We start from the raw sequence: 17,071 nt of genomic DNA on the forward strand, positions 1-17,071 counted from the left end.
TGGGTTCTGCTTCAACTGGGAAAACAAGAGAGACTTGGTTATGCTCTATCCCACAAAAAGAAGGCTGTTTTAGGTGTGGACGATCAGGGTGTATGACCTGTGAACATATAGGGCATAATAATACACACTTTCATTCTAACACATACGATACTGACTTTGAAATTAAAGGTCATATCGATTGTAATACCACATATGTAATATATTTGATAACGTGCATATGTGGTACTCAATATGTGGGGCGTACTACTCGCAAACTAAATATAAGGTTCCTGGAACATAGGTGTAATATTGTAAAGGGGATAAGGACACATACTTTGTCCACACATGTTCAATCCAAACACAAAGGTAGTATGGATGGTCTGGTGATACAGGGAATTGAGCATGTTCCCATTACCGCCAGAGGTGGAGATAGATTCAATCGTCTCTGTAAGAGGGAGGCTTTTTGGATCCTCTCCTTGGGCTCTCTGTCTCCACTTGGGCTCAATGATAATATAGAAATGAATAATATATGAGATGGAGAGTCAGAGTGTGAAAAAATGGTATGAGTCCTTATATTAGTGAAAATATTTTCCCTTTCTTCTTCCACTAAAGCAAACTCTTTTTCTTCTTTGTCATTCTTCTCTTTCTTCTTATAAGAATATACATCTGGATATGTCTTTGAAAACAAACTCTTGATATGTCTCTGAAAACAAACTCTTTTTCCTCTTCTCTTTTGTTATTGCTTATAAGAATACATATTTTGATATGTCTTTGGAAAAAAGTTATATATAAAAATAAATACATAAGAACAATATCTCCCGATACAGTGGGGATATACTATCTAATGAAAGTCTCTATTTGAAAGTATGTTGTATGTACCTAAGAAAAATGATTAGGGTTATATGAGAAATATGTGGTATTTAATGTACAGGAAAGTGTATCTGAAAATGTAATATAATACAATTAATGGAAAGAATAGTGGATACTATAAATTAAACTGACACTTAGAAACACATTTTTTATTGATTGAGACTTTTTGGTCAAATGAAGTCTAGAGTGGGATTAGAACCCAGGAGAATATGTTGATAGTCCGTGGCTCTCTCCATTAGGCTATGCCTAATATGGCTAGCTAAAATAGTAATCTAGATCTGTTTAACCTATAGACTGATAGGTGTTGATAATATTACTCACGTGCTGCCATTGTTAGAAATCACACAAAGAAATGTAAAGCATGTTTATTTTTATTCTTATTTGTATGTATTATCCCTCTGATGAGGATGTGATTAGTATTATGGTATCTCAATGTATGTTTTTATGGGTTATATTCCCTGCAATTTATTAAAATGGAGTTTATCCAGCTGACCACAAAATGCATATATGCATATACACCTGCCCCTCATAATGAATGAGAGAATTTGATTGGAGGAGATCCCTCTTAAATAGAGGTGGGTCAAGCACAGGTAGTTACCTTCTGATGAAACCGTTAAAATTCTACAACGGAGAAACGCGTTAAGGACATTCTGCTAAGTGCTTTTGAATACCCCCCACTAGGACGGTGAGACAGACTCCCTTGCTTTCGATCGGGAGGACCAGCAATACTACTCTTGATTGCAAAACCCTACAAACTGCCTGATTGGGCTTTGGTGAGGAGAAGTCGGACGGCTCCAGCAGGGGAAACCCAGCGGCATGCTGCCGTAGCTGGGCGCCGCAGTACATCATCACACCACGCAGTGGATCTATAAGCTCCGGCAGGGGGAAGCCTGACGGCTACAATAGAGAAGACTCCTGAGGCACACAGCCGCGGCTTGGGGTCTCACAGGTGGACACGCTATGTCCCGTGAGTAGAGCGGTATCAGTGAAGAAACAACGACTGCTAGCTACGGCTGCCTTTGGAAGGAAGATACCGACACCATACTCGGGCTGCGGTGAGGTGAGACATAGTTCTCTAAATTGACAATCATTCCTCAGGTGTTAGACACATTATCATCTGTGTGTCATTGGATAGGAGTCTATTCCCCTTGGGGAAAATTAAGTCTGGTCATATATATCCATCTATAGTTCCACAGTCTGAATAAAATTTTGGATTAAGGGGGAACTTTGCAGTGGCACTTTTATTTGAAAAACTGTTTTAACCTATGAAATTCAAGCGGTACTAATACTTACACCTTGTGGATAAAGAATCTGGAATCTATTGATGCGGGACATTAAGTTTTATTCCAGCCACTAAGTGGAAATATAAGGAATCCTGAAGCCAAATATGCAAACAAGTGGCAGCTGGTGATAAGTACAAAAATTTGGGACTGACTTGTGCTTCTATTTAATGATAGGTTTTTCTTTGTGTGTAGTAATATCTACTATACTGTTACAAAAGCTTCTTAGCAGGTTTATGCATATATTGATGCTAGAATTGAATTTTATATATTTTTTAATATGAAATAAAAATCGTTTAAAATCGTTATGCGCTCTCTCACATAAGTGATTGTTTAGGATAAACAAAGACTCTGTTTTCCTGACCCTAGCCGTTCTGGCTACATAAACCTTCAAAGCCCTGACCACATCAAGCAACTCGGAATCCTCCAAGTCAGTAGTAGCCATAGGCACCACAATAGGTTGGTTTATATGAAAAGATGAAACCACTTTCGGCAGGAATTGTGGACGGGTCCTCAATTCTGCTCTATCCGCATGGAAAACCAGATAGGGGCTTTTATGTGACAAAGCCGCCAATTCTGACACACGCCTAGCCGAAGCCAAGGCTAGTAGCATGACCACCTTCCACGTGAGATATTTCAAGTCCACCGTTTTGAGTGGTTCAAACCAGTGGGATTTCAGGAAACTCAACACCACGTTAAGATCCCAAGGTGCCACTGGAGGCACAAAAGGGGGCCGAATATGCAGCACTCCCTTTACAACGTCTGAACTTCAGGTAGAGAAGCCAGCTCTTTTTGAAAGAAAATGGATAGGGCCGAAATCTGGACCTTAATGGAACCCAATTTAAGGCCCAAAGTCACTCCTGACTGTAGGAAGTGAAGGAAACGGCCCAGCTGGAATTCCTCCGTAGGGGCATTCGTGGCCTCACACCAAGCAACATATTTTCGCCATATATAGTGAGTACTGGTAACATAGAAAGATAGCATAGGGCCTTTTAGGAATAATTCTTAAAATTTTTTTTATTTTTCTCCCCCTCCTCACTCTCCTCTCTAGGAAGCTCCTTATGAACGCTATCACTCTCTCTCTCTACAGTGTTCTCAGCGGCCGGCACGCGGGAGCCAAGTGCGGCGCGGGACTCAGCGTGTCTTACCTGTGTGCAGGGAGAGACGGCTGAGCGGCGCGCTGCACAACAGAGACGAAGCGGTGCACAGGCACCGCTTCGGGAAACAGCCCCGGCGCGCACTGGCCAGCGGGTTCGGTGCGCGTCAGCCAGGGGAAGCGGCGCGCGCCGGCCAGCGGGAGGGAGTGGGAGCCTCAGATAGACGTACGCCGCGCGGCTAAGCAAGCGCGCGGCGATTAGAGTAGAAAGTGTCATGCAGGAGAAAGAGATGGTTTTAAAGCACTGGGCAGAGCTGTATGTTTTAGGTTTAGTGGGGGCCATGTTTAGTTACAGGATGGCGGTAAAATGGCGCCATGTCTGTGTAAAGAAGGGACCTCCTTCTACCCTCCCCCCCTTTCCCCTCAGTAAAGAAGGGATTTGGTTTTTATAACAAACTGCTCCCCCTGCTGCACTGTTTGGATAGTGCATGTATTATTAAGATTACAGACATTCTGCTAAAACAGCTCCCTCTGCTGCACTGTTTGGAAAGTGCATATATTAATAACAGTAGGGATATTCTGCTAAACAGTTCCCTCTGCTGGTAAAAATAAATATCTATGAGGATCTCCTGAAAAGTAATCATGCTTTACAATTTATATTTTCAAGGGACTTCTATTTCAAAGATCCTGAAGAAAACACACGGAAGCAGGCGGATACCAACTCTAGCATCGTAGCTGCTATACGGTTGGGGTGTGGGAGTTGAGAGTCGGCTGGTGTTTTTATTTTATTTTATTTAAAAAAAAAAATTCTCTAAAAATAATTGACCTGCCCCTTCTCCATAAGAGAGGGCTGATAAAAAGAAAATTTCCAGCCGGATTCCAATACCTTCGCTTCCGTCTTCTCCCAGTCTTTCTCTTCCTAGTTTAAAGGGTGAAAGCGCTGCGTAGTAACCCGGTAGAGGGTTTTAGAAACAACACGTCTAAGGCAACCAAGACCTCAAAGACCTGTTATGTCTGTACGAAATGTAGCAAGAAGAGCACGCGGGTTGGCAGCCTCGGGGTGTGCGACTCCTGCTTAGACAAGGACGCACCACCTGGTAGCAGTGCTCTAGCTAAGGCATGGGAAGACAACCTTGCTAATAGAATCTCCAAGGAGATGGCAGAATCCTGCAAGCAGCAATCGGAATGGGCTGTGGGATTCTCAAAGACGATGGAGGAATTTCTCATCAAGTTAACGCCGCCCGCACAAGCAGAAATGCGTGTGCGCAAGGCAGTTAAAAGAACGCTTCCTATTATACCGGAATCAGAGGAGGAAGAGGTTTTTCTTCTTGATACGGAGGAAGGTGAGTTAATTGAACCCAACCTAGATGCCGATTTTCCAGAGGAGGACACGGCAATATCTGGTCTGGACTCCTTGATTGACGCGGTAAAGGAGATCCTAAACTTTCAGGTTGAAGAAATACGGGAGCTGGAAGAATTCGATTTGTTCGAATCCCAAAAGCCGCGTTCAGCAGTGTTTCCCATACCTAAATCCCTCCAGTCTCAGATGGAGGAGGCTTGGAAACAACCGGACAAACGATTTCAATTTCCGAAACGGTTTCAGATAACTTATCCCCTACCTAGGGGTGTAATGGACAAGTGGGAAAATCCGCCGGTAGTGGATGCTTCCCTAGGAAGGTTGTCAAAGAAGACAATCTTACCAATTCCTAACGTAACTACTTTAAAAAATGCGTCAGACCGTAAGGTTGACACAGCGTTAAAGTTAATTTTCGTAGCAGCTGGTGCAGCGCAGAGACCTGCGATCATCTGTGCTTGGGTTAACAAGGCCATGGGTGCATGGTCTGGACGTGTTGTACAAGCTATTGAGGAGGAAAATAGCTTAGAAGAGATTACCCAACTGGCGGAACACATTCGAGAATCGGCTTCATACTTTTGACAGGCTTATAGAATTTGTCGGCAGATAAGAACTACTTGGCCCATCTAGTCTGCCCCCTTTTTTTTTTTTATATTATTTTTATCTCTAACCTTATTTGATCCTTATTTCTTTGTAAGGATATCCTTATGTCTATCCCATGCATGTTTAAATTGCTCTACTGTCTTAGCCTCTACTTGTCCACTACCCTTTCTGTGAAATAATTTTTCCGCAAATTTCCCCTGAACCTCCCCCCCCCCTCCAGTCTCAGTGCATGTCCTCGTGTCCTATTGCTTCTCTTCATTTGGAGAATGATTCCCTCCTGGACTTTGTTAAAACCCTTGATATATTTGAAAGTTTCTATCATGTCCCCCCTTTCCCTTCTCTGCTCCAAACTATACATATTGAGATTTCTTAGTCTTTCTGGGTATGTTTTGTGATGTAGGCCATGCACCGTTTTAGTTGCCCTCCTTTGTACAGTTTCTAATGTATTAATATCCTTTTGAAGATATGGCCTCCAGAACTGAATACAGTATTCTAGATGAGGCCGTACCAATGACCTATACAGTGGCATTATTACTTCTTTCTTTCTGCTGCTGATTCCTCTCCCAATGCAGCCAAGCATCTGACTAGCCTTCCTCATTGCCTTGTTACATTGCTTACCTGCCTTTAAGTCATCTGAAATAGTGACTCCTAGATCCCTTTCCTCCTCAGTAGTTTCCAGTATAGTGCCATTAATACTGTATTTAGCTTTAGGATTTTTGAGACCCAAGTGCATGATTTTGCATTTTTTGGCATTAAACTGTAATTGCCAGACTCTTGACCATTCCTCTAGTCTACCTAGATCATCAATCATTTGTTTTACCCCACCTGGTGTGTCTACCCTGTTGCATACCTTTGTGTCATCTGCAAAAAGGCATACTTTCCCTTTAATGCCATTTGCAATGTCACCAATAAAGATATTAAAAAGCACTGGTCCAAGTACAGATCCCTGGGGTACTCCACTGGTAACATTTCCCTCCTGTGAATGCACTCCATTTACCACAACTCTCTGTTTTCTATCCTTCAACCAAGATCTTATCCATTCAATAATCCTAATATCCAATCCCAAACTTTCAAGTTTATTTAGCAGTCTGCGATGTGGAACTGTGTCATAAGCCTTAATAAAGTCTAGATAAGCTATATCCATGGCTCCACCTTTATCCATCACTTTAGTCACACAATCAAAAAAAGTCAATAAGATTTGTTTGACATGATCTCCCCCCAGTGAATCCATGCTGTTTGGGATCCAGTGAATTGCCGGATTTGAGATAATCTACAACTCTTTCTTTCTTCTAAGGATATTAGCAGAATCGCATCACGCATATCTGCATCGGCCATATCGGCTAGAAGGATTTTATGGCTCAGAGAATGTCAAGGAGACTCTGACACCAAAAAGGCAGTAGAATCCATCCCCTTTGGGGGTGAAATGCTGTTCGGACCAGAGTTGGACAAGTGGATTTCGCAGGCTACAGCGGGGAAGTCCACTTTTCTGCCTACTCCTTATACGAGAACCGCTCCACAGACTAGGAGAGGTTATTCGGGACCGGCATTTACTTCATTTAGATCTCAGTCCTTTCGAGCCAGAGGAAGGGGTTTCGGTACACAAGCACGTGGGGGCAGAGATAGAGGTCGCTCACAAACAGCAACCAGAAAGCAGGATAAACCTGCTGACAAGACCGTGGCATGACGGCCTCCCAGCTCACCTGGGGTCCCCCTTGGTGGGCGGCAGACTGGAAGGTTTCAAGACATCTGGGCCAAAACCTCACCAGAACTTTGGGTGAACAACTTGATCTCTCAAGGATACAAACTGGAATTTCAGCAGAGGCCTCAGTCAGTTTTTTACAACAGGATTGCCTCAGTGTCCTCAGAAAGCAAGGGCACTACTGGCAGCAATTCTCAAATTGCTACATGCAGAGGTCATTATTCCGGTTCCCACTTCTCAGAGAGGAACGGGGTTCTATTCCAATCTTTTTGTCGTGCCAAAGCCAGACGGGACGGTCAGACCAATACTCAATTTAAAAGTTTTCAACCAGTTTTTAAGAGTCTACAAATTCAAGATGGAATCAATCCAATTAGTCATTGCAGGTTTAGAACAGGGCGAGTTCATGGTATCCATGGACATAAAGGATGCATATCTGCATATTCCAATCTGGACTCCTCACCAGGCGTACTTAAGGTTCGCACTGGTGGCGGATCACTACCAATTCCGGGCATTGCTGTTCGGCCTAGCATCAGCCCCAAGAATTTTCACAAAGATCATGGCGATCATGGTTGCAGGACTGAGACTGTTGGGGGTTACGATTATACCTTATCTAGACGATTTATTGATCAAGGCTCCATCTCAGAATCGACTGCTAAAGGATGTTCAGACATCCCATCAATTCCTAATTCAGCATGGATGGATTGTCAATTTCCAAAAATCCAACCTCATACCGACTCAACTGATTCAATTCCTCGGTCTCATCTTGGACACGGTCCTATTACGGGTGTTCCTACCAGAGAACAAGGTCCAGGACCTACAGAGATTAGTGGTAATGAGGACGCAAACCGTTTCTCTGCACCTGTGTGTGCAACTTCTCGGGAAGATGGTGGCGTCGTTCGAAGCTCTCCAGTACGGCAGACTTCATTCACGACCATTCCAGATGAACCTCATTGCTCTGGGAGCAGGCTCGCACTGGCTTCTCCATCGGAGAATCCGACTTCACCCACAAGTACGGGTCTCCCTGATATGGTAATCGCTACATAACATCCTTGCAGCCGGCAAGAAATGCGGCAGTTGGGATTGGAGGATCCTGACGACGGATGCCAGTCTCAGAGGTTGGGGAGCTGTCCTAGAGGACCTTCAGTTTCAAGGACGGTGGACGCTACAGGAGAGCAAACTACCCATAAATATCCTCGAACTAAGAGCAGTTTACAATGCACTTCTCTTAGCAGAAGACCTAGTCGTGAATCAACACATCAGGGTTCAGTCAGACAATGTCACGACGACGGCTTATATAAACCGTCAAGGAGGAACAAAGAGCAGGATGGCGTTAAAGGAAGCCACAAAGATCTTGTTGTGGGCGGAAAGAAGAGACATCATTCTCTCGGCAGTGTTCATTCCAGGTGTGGAGAACTGGGAAGCAGATTACCTCAGTCGCCAGGACATGCATCCGGGAGAGTGGTGCCTTCACCCACGGATTTTCAACATGATTGTGAGAAGATGGGGTCTACCTCAGGTGGACCTAATGGCGTCTCGACAAAACCATCAGCTGCCCAGATATGTGTCAAGGACGCGAGATCCAGAGGCAGAAGGAGTGGACGCATTAACACTTCCTTGGGGTTACAGGAGGGTTTACATATTTCCACCATTCCCACTCATACCCAGGGTTCTGAAAAGGGTAAAACGGGAACGAGTGTGAGCCATTCTAATCGCACCAGCTTGGCCCCGCAGGAGTTGGTACTCCGATCTGCGGGGGTTACTTGCGGAAGATCTTTGGAGGTTACCTCAGAGAGAGGACCTGCTATCTCAGGGACCGTTCCTACACCCCGACCTGAACAGGCTGCGTTTGACGGCGTGGCTATTGAAACCCGGATCTTAAGAAACAGAGGGATTCCACGAACGGCCATCCCCACAATGATTGCCGCTAGAAAACCGGTCACAGCCAGGCACTACTACAGGATTTGGAGACGGTACATGGCTTGGTGTCAGGAGCGGGGATGGAATTCAACGAACTTCCATTTATCTCGACTTCTACTTTTCCTTCAGGCCGGTCTAGAGGGAGGACTCAGACTGGGCTCTCTGAAGGTTCAGATTTCGGCGCTCTCCATTCTTTTTCAACAGCGGCTAGCATCCTTGCCAGAGATTCAAACCTTTTTACAGGGGGTTCTGAGGATTCAACCCCCTTTTCGTCCTCCCACGGCACCATGGGACTTGAATTTGGGGTTAGAATATTTGAAGTCACCAATTTTTGAGCCGTTGACAAGAACAGACCTGAAATATCTCTCTTGGAAGGTCACGTTATTGCTTGCCTTGGCTTCAGCTAGGTGGGTTTCTGAGTTGGGAGCCTTATCCTGTAAGAGTCCTTTCTTGGTTTTTCATGAGGATAGGGCGGAACTCCGTACAAGAGCAGACTTCCTTCCGAAGGTGGTTTCGGGGTTTCACGTAAACCAGCCAATAGTGGTCTTATCCTTCCAGGGTCTCACAGCTGAGGACGTGTCATTGGATGTTGTCCGAGCTTTACGGGTATACGTACAGGTTACGTTGTCTTTCAGAAAGTCGGACCATTTGTTTGTTCTTTATGATGGGCCAAAGAAAGGTTGGCCGGCATCTAAGCAGACTCTGTCTAGATGTATTAGACTTGCCATTCGGCAAGCTTATATTTCCTGTGGCAAACAGGTTCCAGTTCAGACGGGTGCTCATACTACCCGATCAGTGGGTGCCTCGTGGGCGGCTGCCAGAGTTGCTTCCACTACTCAACTTTGCAGAGCGTCGACGTGGTCTTCAGCCCACACTTTCGCAAGATTTTACAAGTTTGATACTTTTGCGTCCGGAGAATCTAAGTTCGGACGTTTAGTTTTGCAGGCCACCGACAGCACTCCCTCCCTGGGGGAAAACTTTGGGACGTCCCCTACTGTATAGGACTCCAGTGTCCCCTAGTGGATGAAAGAGAAAAGAGGATTTTGGTACTTACCGATAAATCCATTTCTCTGAATCCTCTAGGGGACACTGGACGCCCGCCTCGGTGCTGTCAACCTGCTGTGTTCAAAGTTCTTGTTTTAAACAGTTCGTGCAAACAGCGTTAGTTATTCGGTTAAGAGTTCTTGGCCGCTGTTTGATATGTTGTACGGTTCGGTTCCTCGCCATGGGCTATAGTGTCATGTCCTATTCTCTCAGTCACATTTTTCAAACTGAGGGAGGAGGGATGTGAAGGGGGAGGAGCCGGCTGTGCAGACACTGCTAATTTTAGATTGTGCCACACCTCCGGCTTCACACCCCTACTGTATAGGACTCCAGTGTCCCCTAGAGGATTCAGAGAAATGGATTTATCGGTAAGTACCAAAATCCTCTTTTCTCACAGCAAGCTCAGGAGAGCTCGCTGAAAAGCACCCAGCTCGTCTGGGCACAGATTCAAACTGAGGTCTGGAGGAGGGACATAGAGGGAGGAGCCAGAGCACACCAGAATCTAAATTATTTCTTAAAGTGCCCATGTCTCCTGCGGAGCCCGTCTATTCCCCATGGTCCTTACGGAGTCCCCAGCATCCACTAGGACGTTAGCAAAATTATCATTATTTTCATATGTGAGTTGAAACACATTAACAGAAACAGCTGTGTAGGAGGCTTAAAACTGGGCGAGGAACAGCCAAACTCTGCTACAAGGGTCAGTCAGCTGTGGAAGTAATTTTCATGTCACAGGTCATGCACTATGGATGACTGAGCACAACAAAAAGACACAAGGTAAGATTTCAAAGCAGACTGGTGTTTCAAGATATGCTGTTCAATCTCTTTTGAAGAAGCACAAAGAAACTGGCAAAGTTGAGGACTGCAGATGTACTAAAGGGGTAATTCAGAGTTGATCGCAGCAGCAAATTTGTTAGCAGTTGGGCAAAATCATGTGCACTGCAGGGGGGTGGCAAATATAACGTGCAGAGAGAGTTAGATTTGGGTGGGCTGTGTTCAAACAGAAATCTAAATTGCAGTGTAAAAATAAAGCAGCCAGTATTTACCCCGCACAGAAAAAAGTAACCCACCCAAATCTAAAGGGCCCTACACACTGGCCAACATGACTGCACGATATGAACGATCTCGTTCATAATTGAACGAGATAATGTTCATATCGTGCAGTGTGGAGGCTTCAGCGATGAATGATGCACGGCCCCGCGCTCGTTCATCGCTGGTCCCCAGTCGGCTGTACATGCAGGCCAATATGGACGATCTCGTCCATATTTGCCTGCAGTTCTATGGAGCCGTGTGACGGGGGGAGTGAAGAAACTTCACTCCCCCCGTCACTGCCCCCCCCCCCGCCGCAGGGTCGCCTGTTGGCCGTATCCGCCGTCAGGCGGCTCGGCGGCGGATCGGCCAGTGTGTAGGGCCTATTACTCTCTCTGCACGTTATATCTGCCCCCCCTGCAGTGCACATGGTTTTGCCCAACTGCTAACAAATTTGCTGCTGCGATCAACTCTGAATTAGGCCCTAAGTTTCCTTGGCTGACCACTTGCATCAGATGAAAGACTCAAAATGCTTAAGTCCCTTCAAAATTGGAAGATGTCCAGCAGTTCCATCATCTCAGAACTGGCGGAAACCAGTGGGTCCAAGGTGTACTCCTCTTCTTTTCGGAGAAGTATGGCCAGAAGTGGTCTTCATGAAGAATTGTGGCCATAAAGCCATACTTTCGATGTGGAAACAAGGCCAGGCAACTCAACTATGCACAAAAACAAACAGCATTTGCATTTCAGCAAATAGAGTTGGGTATTTGGTCGGGATTAATGGTGTCCTCAATGCTGAGAAATGCAGGCAGCTACTTATCCATCATGCAATACCATCAGGGAGGCGTCTAATTGGCTCCAAATGTATTCTGCAGCAAGACAATGAGGACGATCAGTCACACAGACATGCGGGGGGACTCCCAGCACAGGGCTAGTCCGTCCCGCATGTCAGGCCCCACCCTGCACAAGTACAAAAGCATCGCACAGCGGCCATGCTTTTGTACTTGAAGAGTAGCTTCCTACCAGCGCAGCTCCTGCGTGCTGGCAGGGAGCTACTCGTCGCTGTGATGGTATAGCAGCAGCTGCATGTGATGTCACGCGCCCGCCCCCGCATGGTCCGGGCACGCCTTAAACGGCGCCCAAACTCTGCCAGACCGCACAGCGAACGCCTCTGCCTGTCAATCAGGCAGAGGCGATCCCAGGGCTGAGACAGCCGTCGGTTGTCTGGCATGCGCCAGCGCACTGTGGCGCCGGCGCATGCGCAGTTCAGACCTGATTGGCTGCTGTGCGAAAATGCATAGCACTGTTCAGGTCTGAATTAGGCCCAATGACCCAAACATACAGCCAATGTCATTAAGAACAATCTTCAGCGTAAAGAAGAACAAGGCGTCCTGGAAGTGATGATATGGGCCCCACAGAGCCCTTATCTCAACATCACCAAGTTTGTCTGGGTTTACATGAAGAGACAGAAGCAAGCCTACGTCAACAGTAGATCTGTAGTTTGTTCTCCAAGATGTTTGGAACAATCTCTCTGCCGAGTTTCTTCTGTGTGCAGGTGTACCTAGAAGAATTAATGCTGTTTTAAAGGCAAAGGGTGGTCACACCAAACTATTTTTGAATGCATTTTACATCCGGGGACTGTGCATACACAAAACAAAGTTGTTGTTATTTTTCACTAATGCCGCATGTGCCGCTGGGGGATTTCTGACCGATACATGCGCACAAGGAATGCAACCCCCGGTCAGAGCAACTAAAGAGGGAGAGTGCACATCAAAAGACATACTTGTTATTAATACATGCTGCCAATATGTAGACTCTCTTCACCACGATCCGGAAGTTAAGCGTGTTACACATTTTGGCCAAAGCCTGTATGTTAATACAACTACCCCTATGGGCCTGATTCAGAGATGTACGCAATTCTGATGTTTATGTTAATCAGCAGACTGCACATGAGTTGTTGTTGTTTTTTTTCCTCAGGGCCTCTTCCTCTACCTATTTCTAAAAACAAAACTTGAGACTATTGACTGTAATGGCATCAGTTATAGAAAGTTAGCCATGGTCATTCATCCTTTTATTGCAGTCCAATATGCTTCGACGCTGAGTCAGAAATCATTATTGTACAGGCACTGTGTGTTGTCTAATGGTCAAAACATCAAACATCTCTGTATGGTAGAAATATTTCCAGAAATTCTTTGTAATCAAAGCCCTTATTAGTAGCTTCTTCTTTGTGTTTGCACAAAACTGGTTACTAATGGCAACTGTGATCCTAGTTGCCCCCTTGTAGCCGCTTATCACAGCCTCCGAAGATGCTGCCTTTTGAGACACTCAAATATTTCTGTATCACACTGGACTTCAGAATATTACCTCTGAAAATGAAACATGGCAATTTGCTGCATAGCCACAACAAAGCTGCAAAATAAACTATGAAATGAGGGGTTATCTTTTGTGACATTTGTGTGTGTCACAGAGATAGATGGGTCCACCCCAAATTGCGGGGCACCCCGTGAGCCATGGCCACCCACTCCCTTAACATGCATACTTACTAAAACGGCCACAGTTTGTCCCTGATACCAGCTACAGATAAATATGACCTATGCACATTAAAATATTGCTGTTCGTATAAACACCACAAAAAAAGAAGGAAAATTGATGAATTAATACCACCTGCATACTAGTCCCTCTGGAATTGGGATACCTTTTGTCTTGTATCTTTAACGTAATGTATTTCCAGTAATGCCTTATTTACAATTTAATTTTACATTGATTTTGACCTGAAGGTGTACTAGTAAAAAAATAGTTACTGCTTGCACACAGTGAAAGCTGCTATGTTGTTCATTGTTCATGGTATTGCATACTGTCTAGTCTCACGGAGCCAGTGGCTTTGATCTTCATACTGCGGTGATGTCACATGTTCTTAGAAGGTTGATAGGATGCATTCTTATGGGAGTTGGCTTTGGCTGCTGAATGTCGTATGAGTAGACAACTATTGCTAAAGATTGTTAAACTGATTTTCCAGTGTTACACCCAATCCAAAATCATGGACACAGACTTGGTGTATCATTTAATAGGTAAGAAAAGAAGTGTCTGAATTAATTATCTAGAAAAAATTATTCTGTCCCAGGGTGGTACTTGATATCCCGGCTGTCTGGATCCTAGCGCTGGGATACCGACGCTCCTGGAAGGGGAATAAACACTGTGCCCGCAAGGGGCTCTTTTGCACTCGCCCCGCTGCCAGTCGGGATCATACCGGCGTGGGGATCCCGACAGCCGGGCAAGCGTAGTAGACCCCTGTCCCAGTATATAATAGTATTTGCTAGCAGTCTTATCTATGCCACTTTATTCTGTTCCCATATTATAGTTAACTTTAAAAAAACAATATTCTCTTTATTTTTTTTTAAGAGTGAGAAGGCGAACTTTGAGCAAACTATTAATGAAATGGAAAAAAGTTTGAAGATGGCCATAGGAAACAAATTTAAAGATTTAACAAACAAGATGGACATACTGAAAGTGGTTAGGTAAGATGCTGTTGTGTCATTGTTCCTCACTGAACTATGAATACCTGCTTTGTATCGCTTAAACAGGACTCATACATGCTGTAGAGATACTTTTTGTTAGTTTTTTTTTAATATTAACTAAACAAGTGGTTCTCAGCATCAACCCACAAGTTTTCCCAGTAGGTCATGTGTTGGGGATTTTACTGATACATAGTAAAATATGGAGAGTTAATTTATAACTAAATTGGTGCCTAGTTTATATTTACGCTTGGTGTTTAGATTGGAAGGTCATTCGGTTGTTTACCTACAGTATTTATTTTAAACTGAAGGGGTTTTATGTATAGAACCTTTAACTCGTATACACAAAATCTTTGTGAATATTTAGTTCCCTTTTCTCTGACGTCCTAGTGGATGCTGGGGACTCCGTAAGGACCATGGGGAATAGACGGCTCCGCAGGAGACTGGGCACATCTAAGAAAGATTTAGGACTATCTGGTGTGCACTGGCTCCTCCCCCTATGACCCTCCTCCAAGCCTCAGTTAGATTTCTGTGCCCGGCTGAGCTGGATGCACACTAGGGGCTCTCCTGAGCTCCTAGAAGAAAGTATAGTTTAGGTTTTTTATTTTCAGTGAGACCTGCTGGCAACAGGCTCACTGCTACGAGGGACTAAGGGGAGAAGAAGCGAACCTACCTAAGTGGTGGTAGCTTGGGCTTCTTAGGCTACTGGACACCATTAGCTCCAGAGGGATCGAACACAGGACCCGACCTCGTCGTCCGTTCCCGGAGCCGCGCCGCCGTCCCCCTTACAGAGCCAGAAACAAGAAGGTGGTCCGGAAAATCGGCGGCTGAAGACTTCTGTCTTCTCCAAGGTAGCGCACAGCACTGCAGTTGTGCGCCATTGCTCCTCATGCACACCAAACACTGCGGTCACTGATGGGTGCAGGGCGCTGGGGGGGGGGGGCGCCCTGAGCAGCAATAATAACACCTTGGCTGGCAAAACTAACACCATTTCTCTATCGTCCTAAGTGGATGCTGGGGTTCCTGAAAGGACCATGGGGAATAGCGGCTCCGCAGGAGACAGGGCACAAAAAAGTAAAGCTTTACTAGGTCAGGTGGTGTGCACTGGCTCCTCCCCCTATGACCCTCCTCCAGACTCCAGTTAGATTTTGTGCCCGAACGAGAAGGGTGCAATCTAGGTGGCTCTCCTAAAGAGCTGCTTAGAGAAAGTTTAGTTTAGGTTTTTTTCTTTACAGTGAGTCCTGCTGGCAACAGGATCACTGCAACGTGGGACTTAGGGGGAAAGTAGTAAACTCACCTGCATGCAGAGTGGATTTGCTGCTTGGCTACTGGACACCATTAGCTCCAGAGGGATCGAACACAGGCCCAGCCGTGGAGTCCGGTCCCGGAGCCGCGCCGCCGACCCCCTTGCAGATGCTGAAGCGTGAAGAGGTCCGGAAACCGGCGGCTGAAGACTCCTCAGTCTTCATAAGGTAGCGCACAGCACTGCAGCTGTGCGCCATTTTCCTCTCAGCACACTTCACTGGGCAGTCACTGAGGGTGCAGAGCGCTGGGGGGGGGCGCTCTGAGAGGCAAATATAAACCTTATACAAGGCTAAAAATACCTCACATATAGCCCATAGGGGCTATATGGAGATATTTAACCCCTGCCTGACTGGAAAAATAGTGGGAGAAGAACCCGCCGAAAAAGGGGCGGGGCCTATCTCCTCAGCACACGGCGCCATTTTCTGTCACAGCTCCGCTGGTCAGAACGGCTCCCAGGTCTCTCCCCTGCACTGCACTACAGAAACAGGGTAAAACAGAGAGGGGGGGCACATTAATGGCTATATATATATATATTAAAGCAGCTATAAGGGAGCACTTAATATAAGGATATCCCTTGTATATATAGCGCTTTGTGGTGTGTGCTGGCAGACTCTCCCTCTGTCTCCCCAAAAGGGCTAGTGGGTCCTGTCTTCATTAGAGCATTCCCTGTGAGTTTGCGGTGTGTGTCGGTACGTGGTGTCGACATGTATGAGGACGATATTGGTGTGGAGGCGGAGCAATTGCCAAATATGCAGATGTCACCCCCCAGGGGGTCGACACCAGAATGGATGCCTTTATTTGTGGAATTACGTGATGGTTTATCTTCCCTTAAACAGTCAGTTGAGGACATGAGGCGGCCGGACAATCAATTAATGCCTGTCCAGGCGCCTCAAACACCGTCAGGGGCTGTAAAACGCCCTTTGCCTCAGTCGGTCGACACAGACCCAGACACGGGCACTGATTCCAGTGACGACGGTAGAAATTCAAACGTATTTTCCAGTAGGGCCACACGTTATATGATTTTGGCAATGAAGGAGACGTTACATTTAGCTGATACTACAGATACCGTAAAACAGGGTATTATGTATGGTGTGAAAAAACTACAAACAGTTTTTCCTGAATCAGAAGAATTAAATGACGTGTGTGATGAAGCGTGGGTTGCTCCTGATAAAAAGTTGATAATTTCAAAAAAGTTATTGGCATTATACCCTTTCCCGCCAGAGGTTAGGGCGCGCTGGGAAACACCCCCTAAGGTGGACAAGGCGCTCACACGCTTATCCAAACAAGTGGCGTTACCCTCTCCTGAGACGGCCGCACTTAAGGATCCATCAGATAGAAAGATGGAAGTTATTCAAAAGAATATATACACACATGCAGGTGTTATACTAC

At 45.7% G+C, this 17,071-nt stretch overlaps 1 protein-coding gene across 7 annotated transcripts in view; it reads left to right on the top strand.

Annotated features, from left to right (window-relative positions):
• Positions 1 to 17,071, top strand: part of STK31 (serine/threonine kinase 31) — a 783,847-nt gene that overhangs the window by 507,032 nt on the left and 259,744 nt on the right. For all 7 annotated transcript variants that reach the window (XM_063921681.1, XM_063921683.1, XM_063921684.1 and 4 more), the window contains one exon: positions 14,265 to 14,380. In XM_063921681.1, the coding sequence (XP_063777751.1) occupies positions 14,265 to 14,380 (116 nt within the window). The remainder of the gene's footprint in view (positions 1 to 14,264; positions 14,381 to 17,071) is intronic.

This window comes from Pseudophryne corroboree, chromosome 5 (genome assembly GCF_028390025.1).
Source record: "Pseudophryne corroboree isolate aPseCor3 chromosome 5, aPseCor3.hap2, whole genome shotgun sequence".
NCBI classification, from domain to species: Eukaryota; Metazoa; Chordata; class Amphibia; order Anura; family Myobatrachidae; genus Pseudophryne; species Pseudophryne corroboree.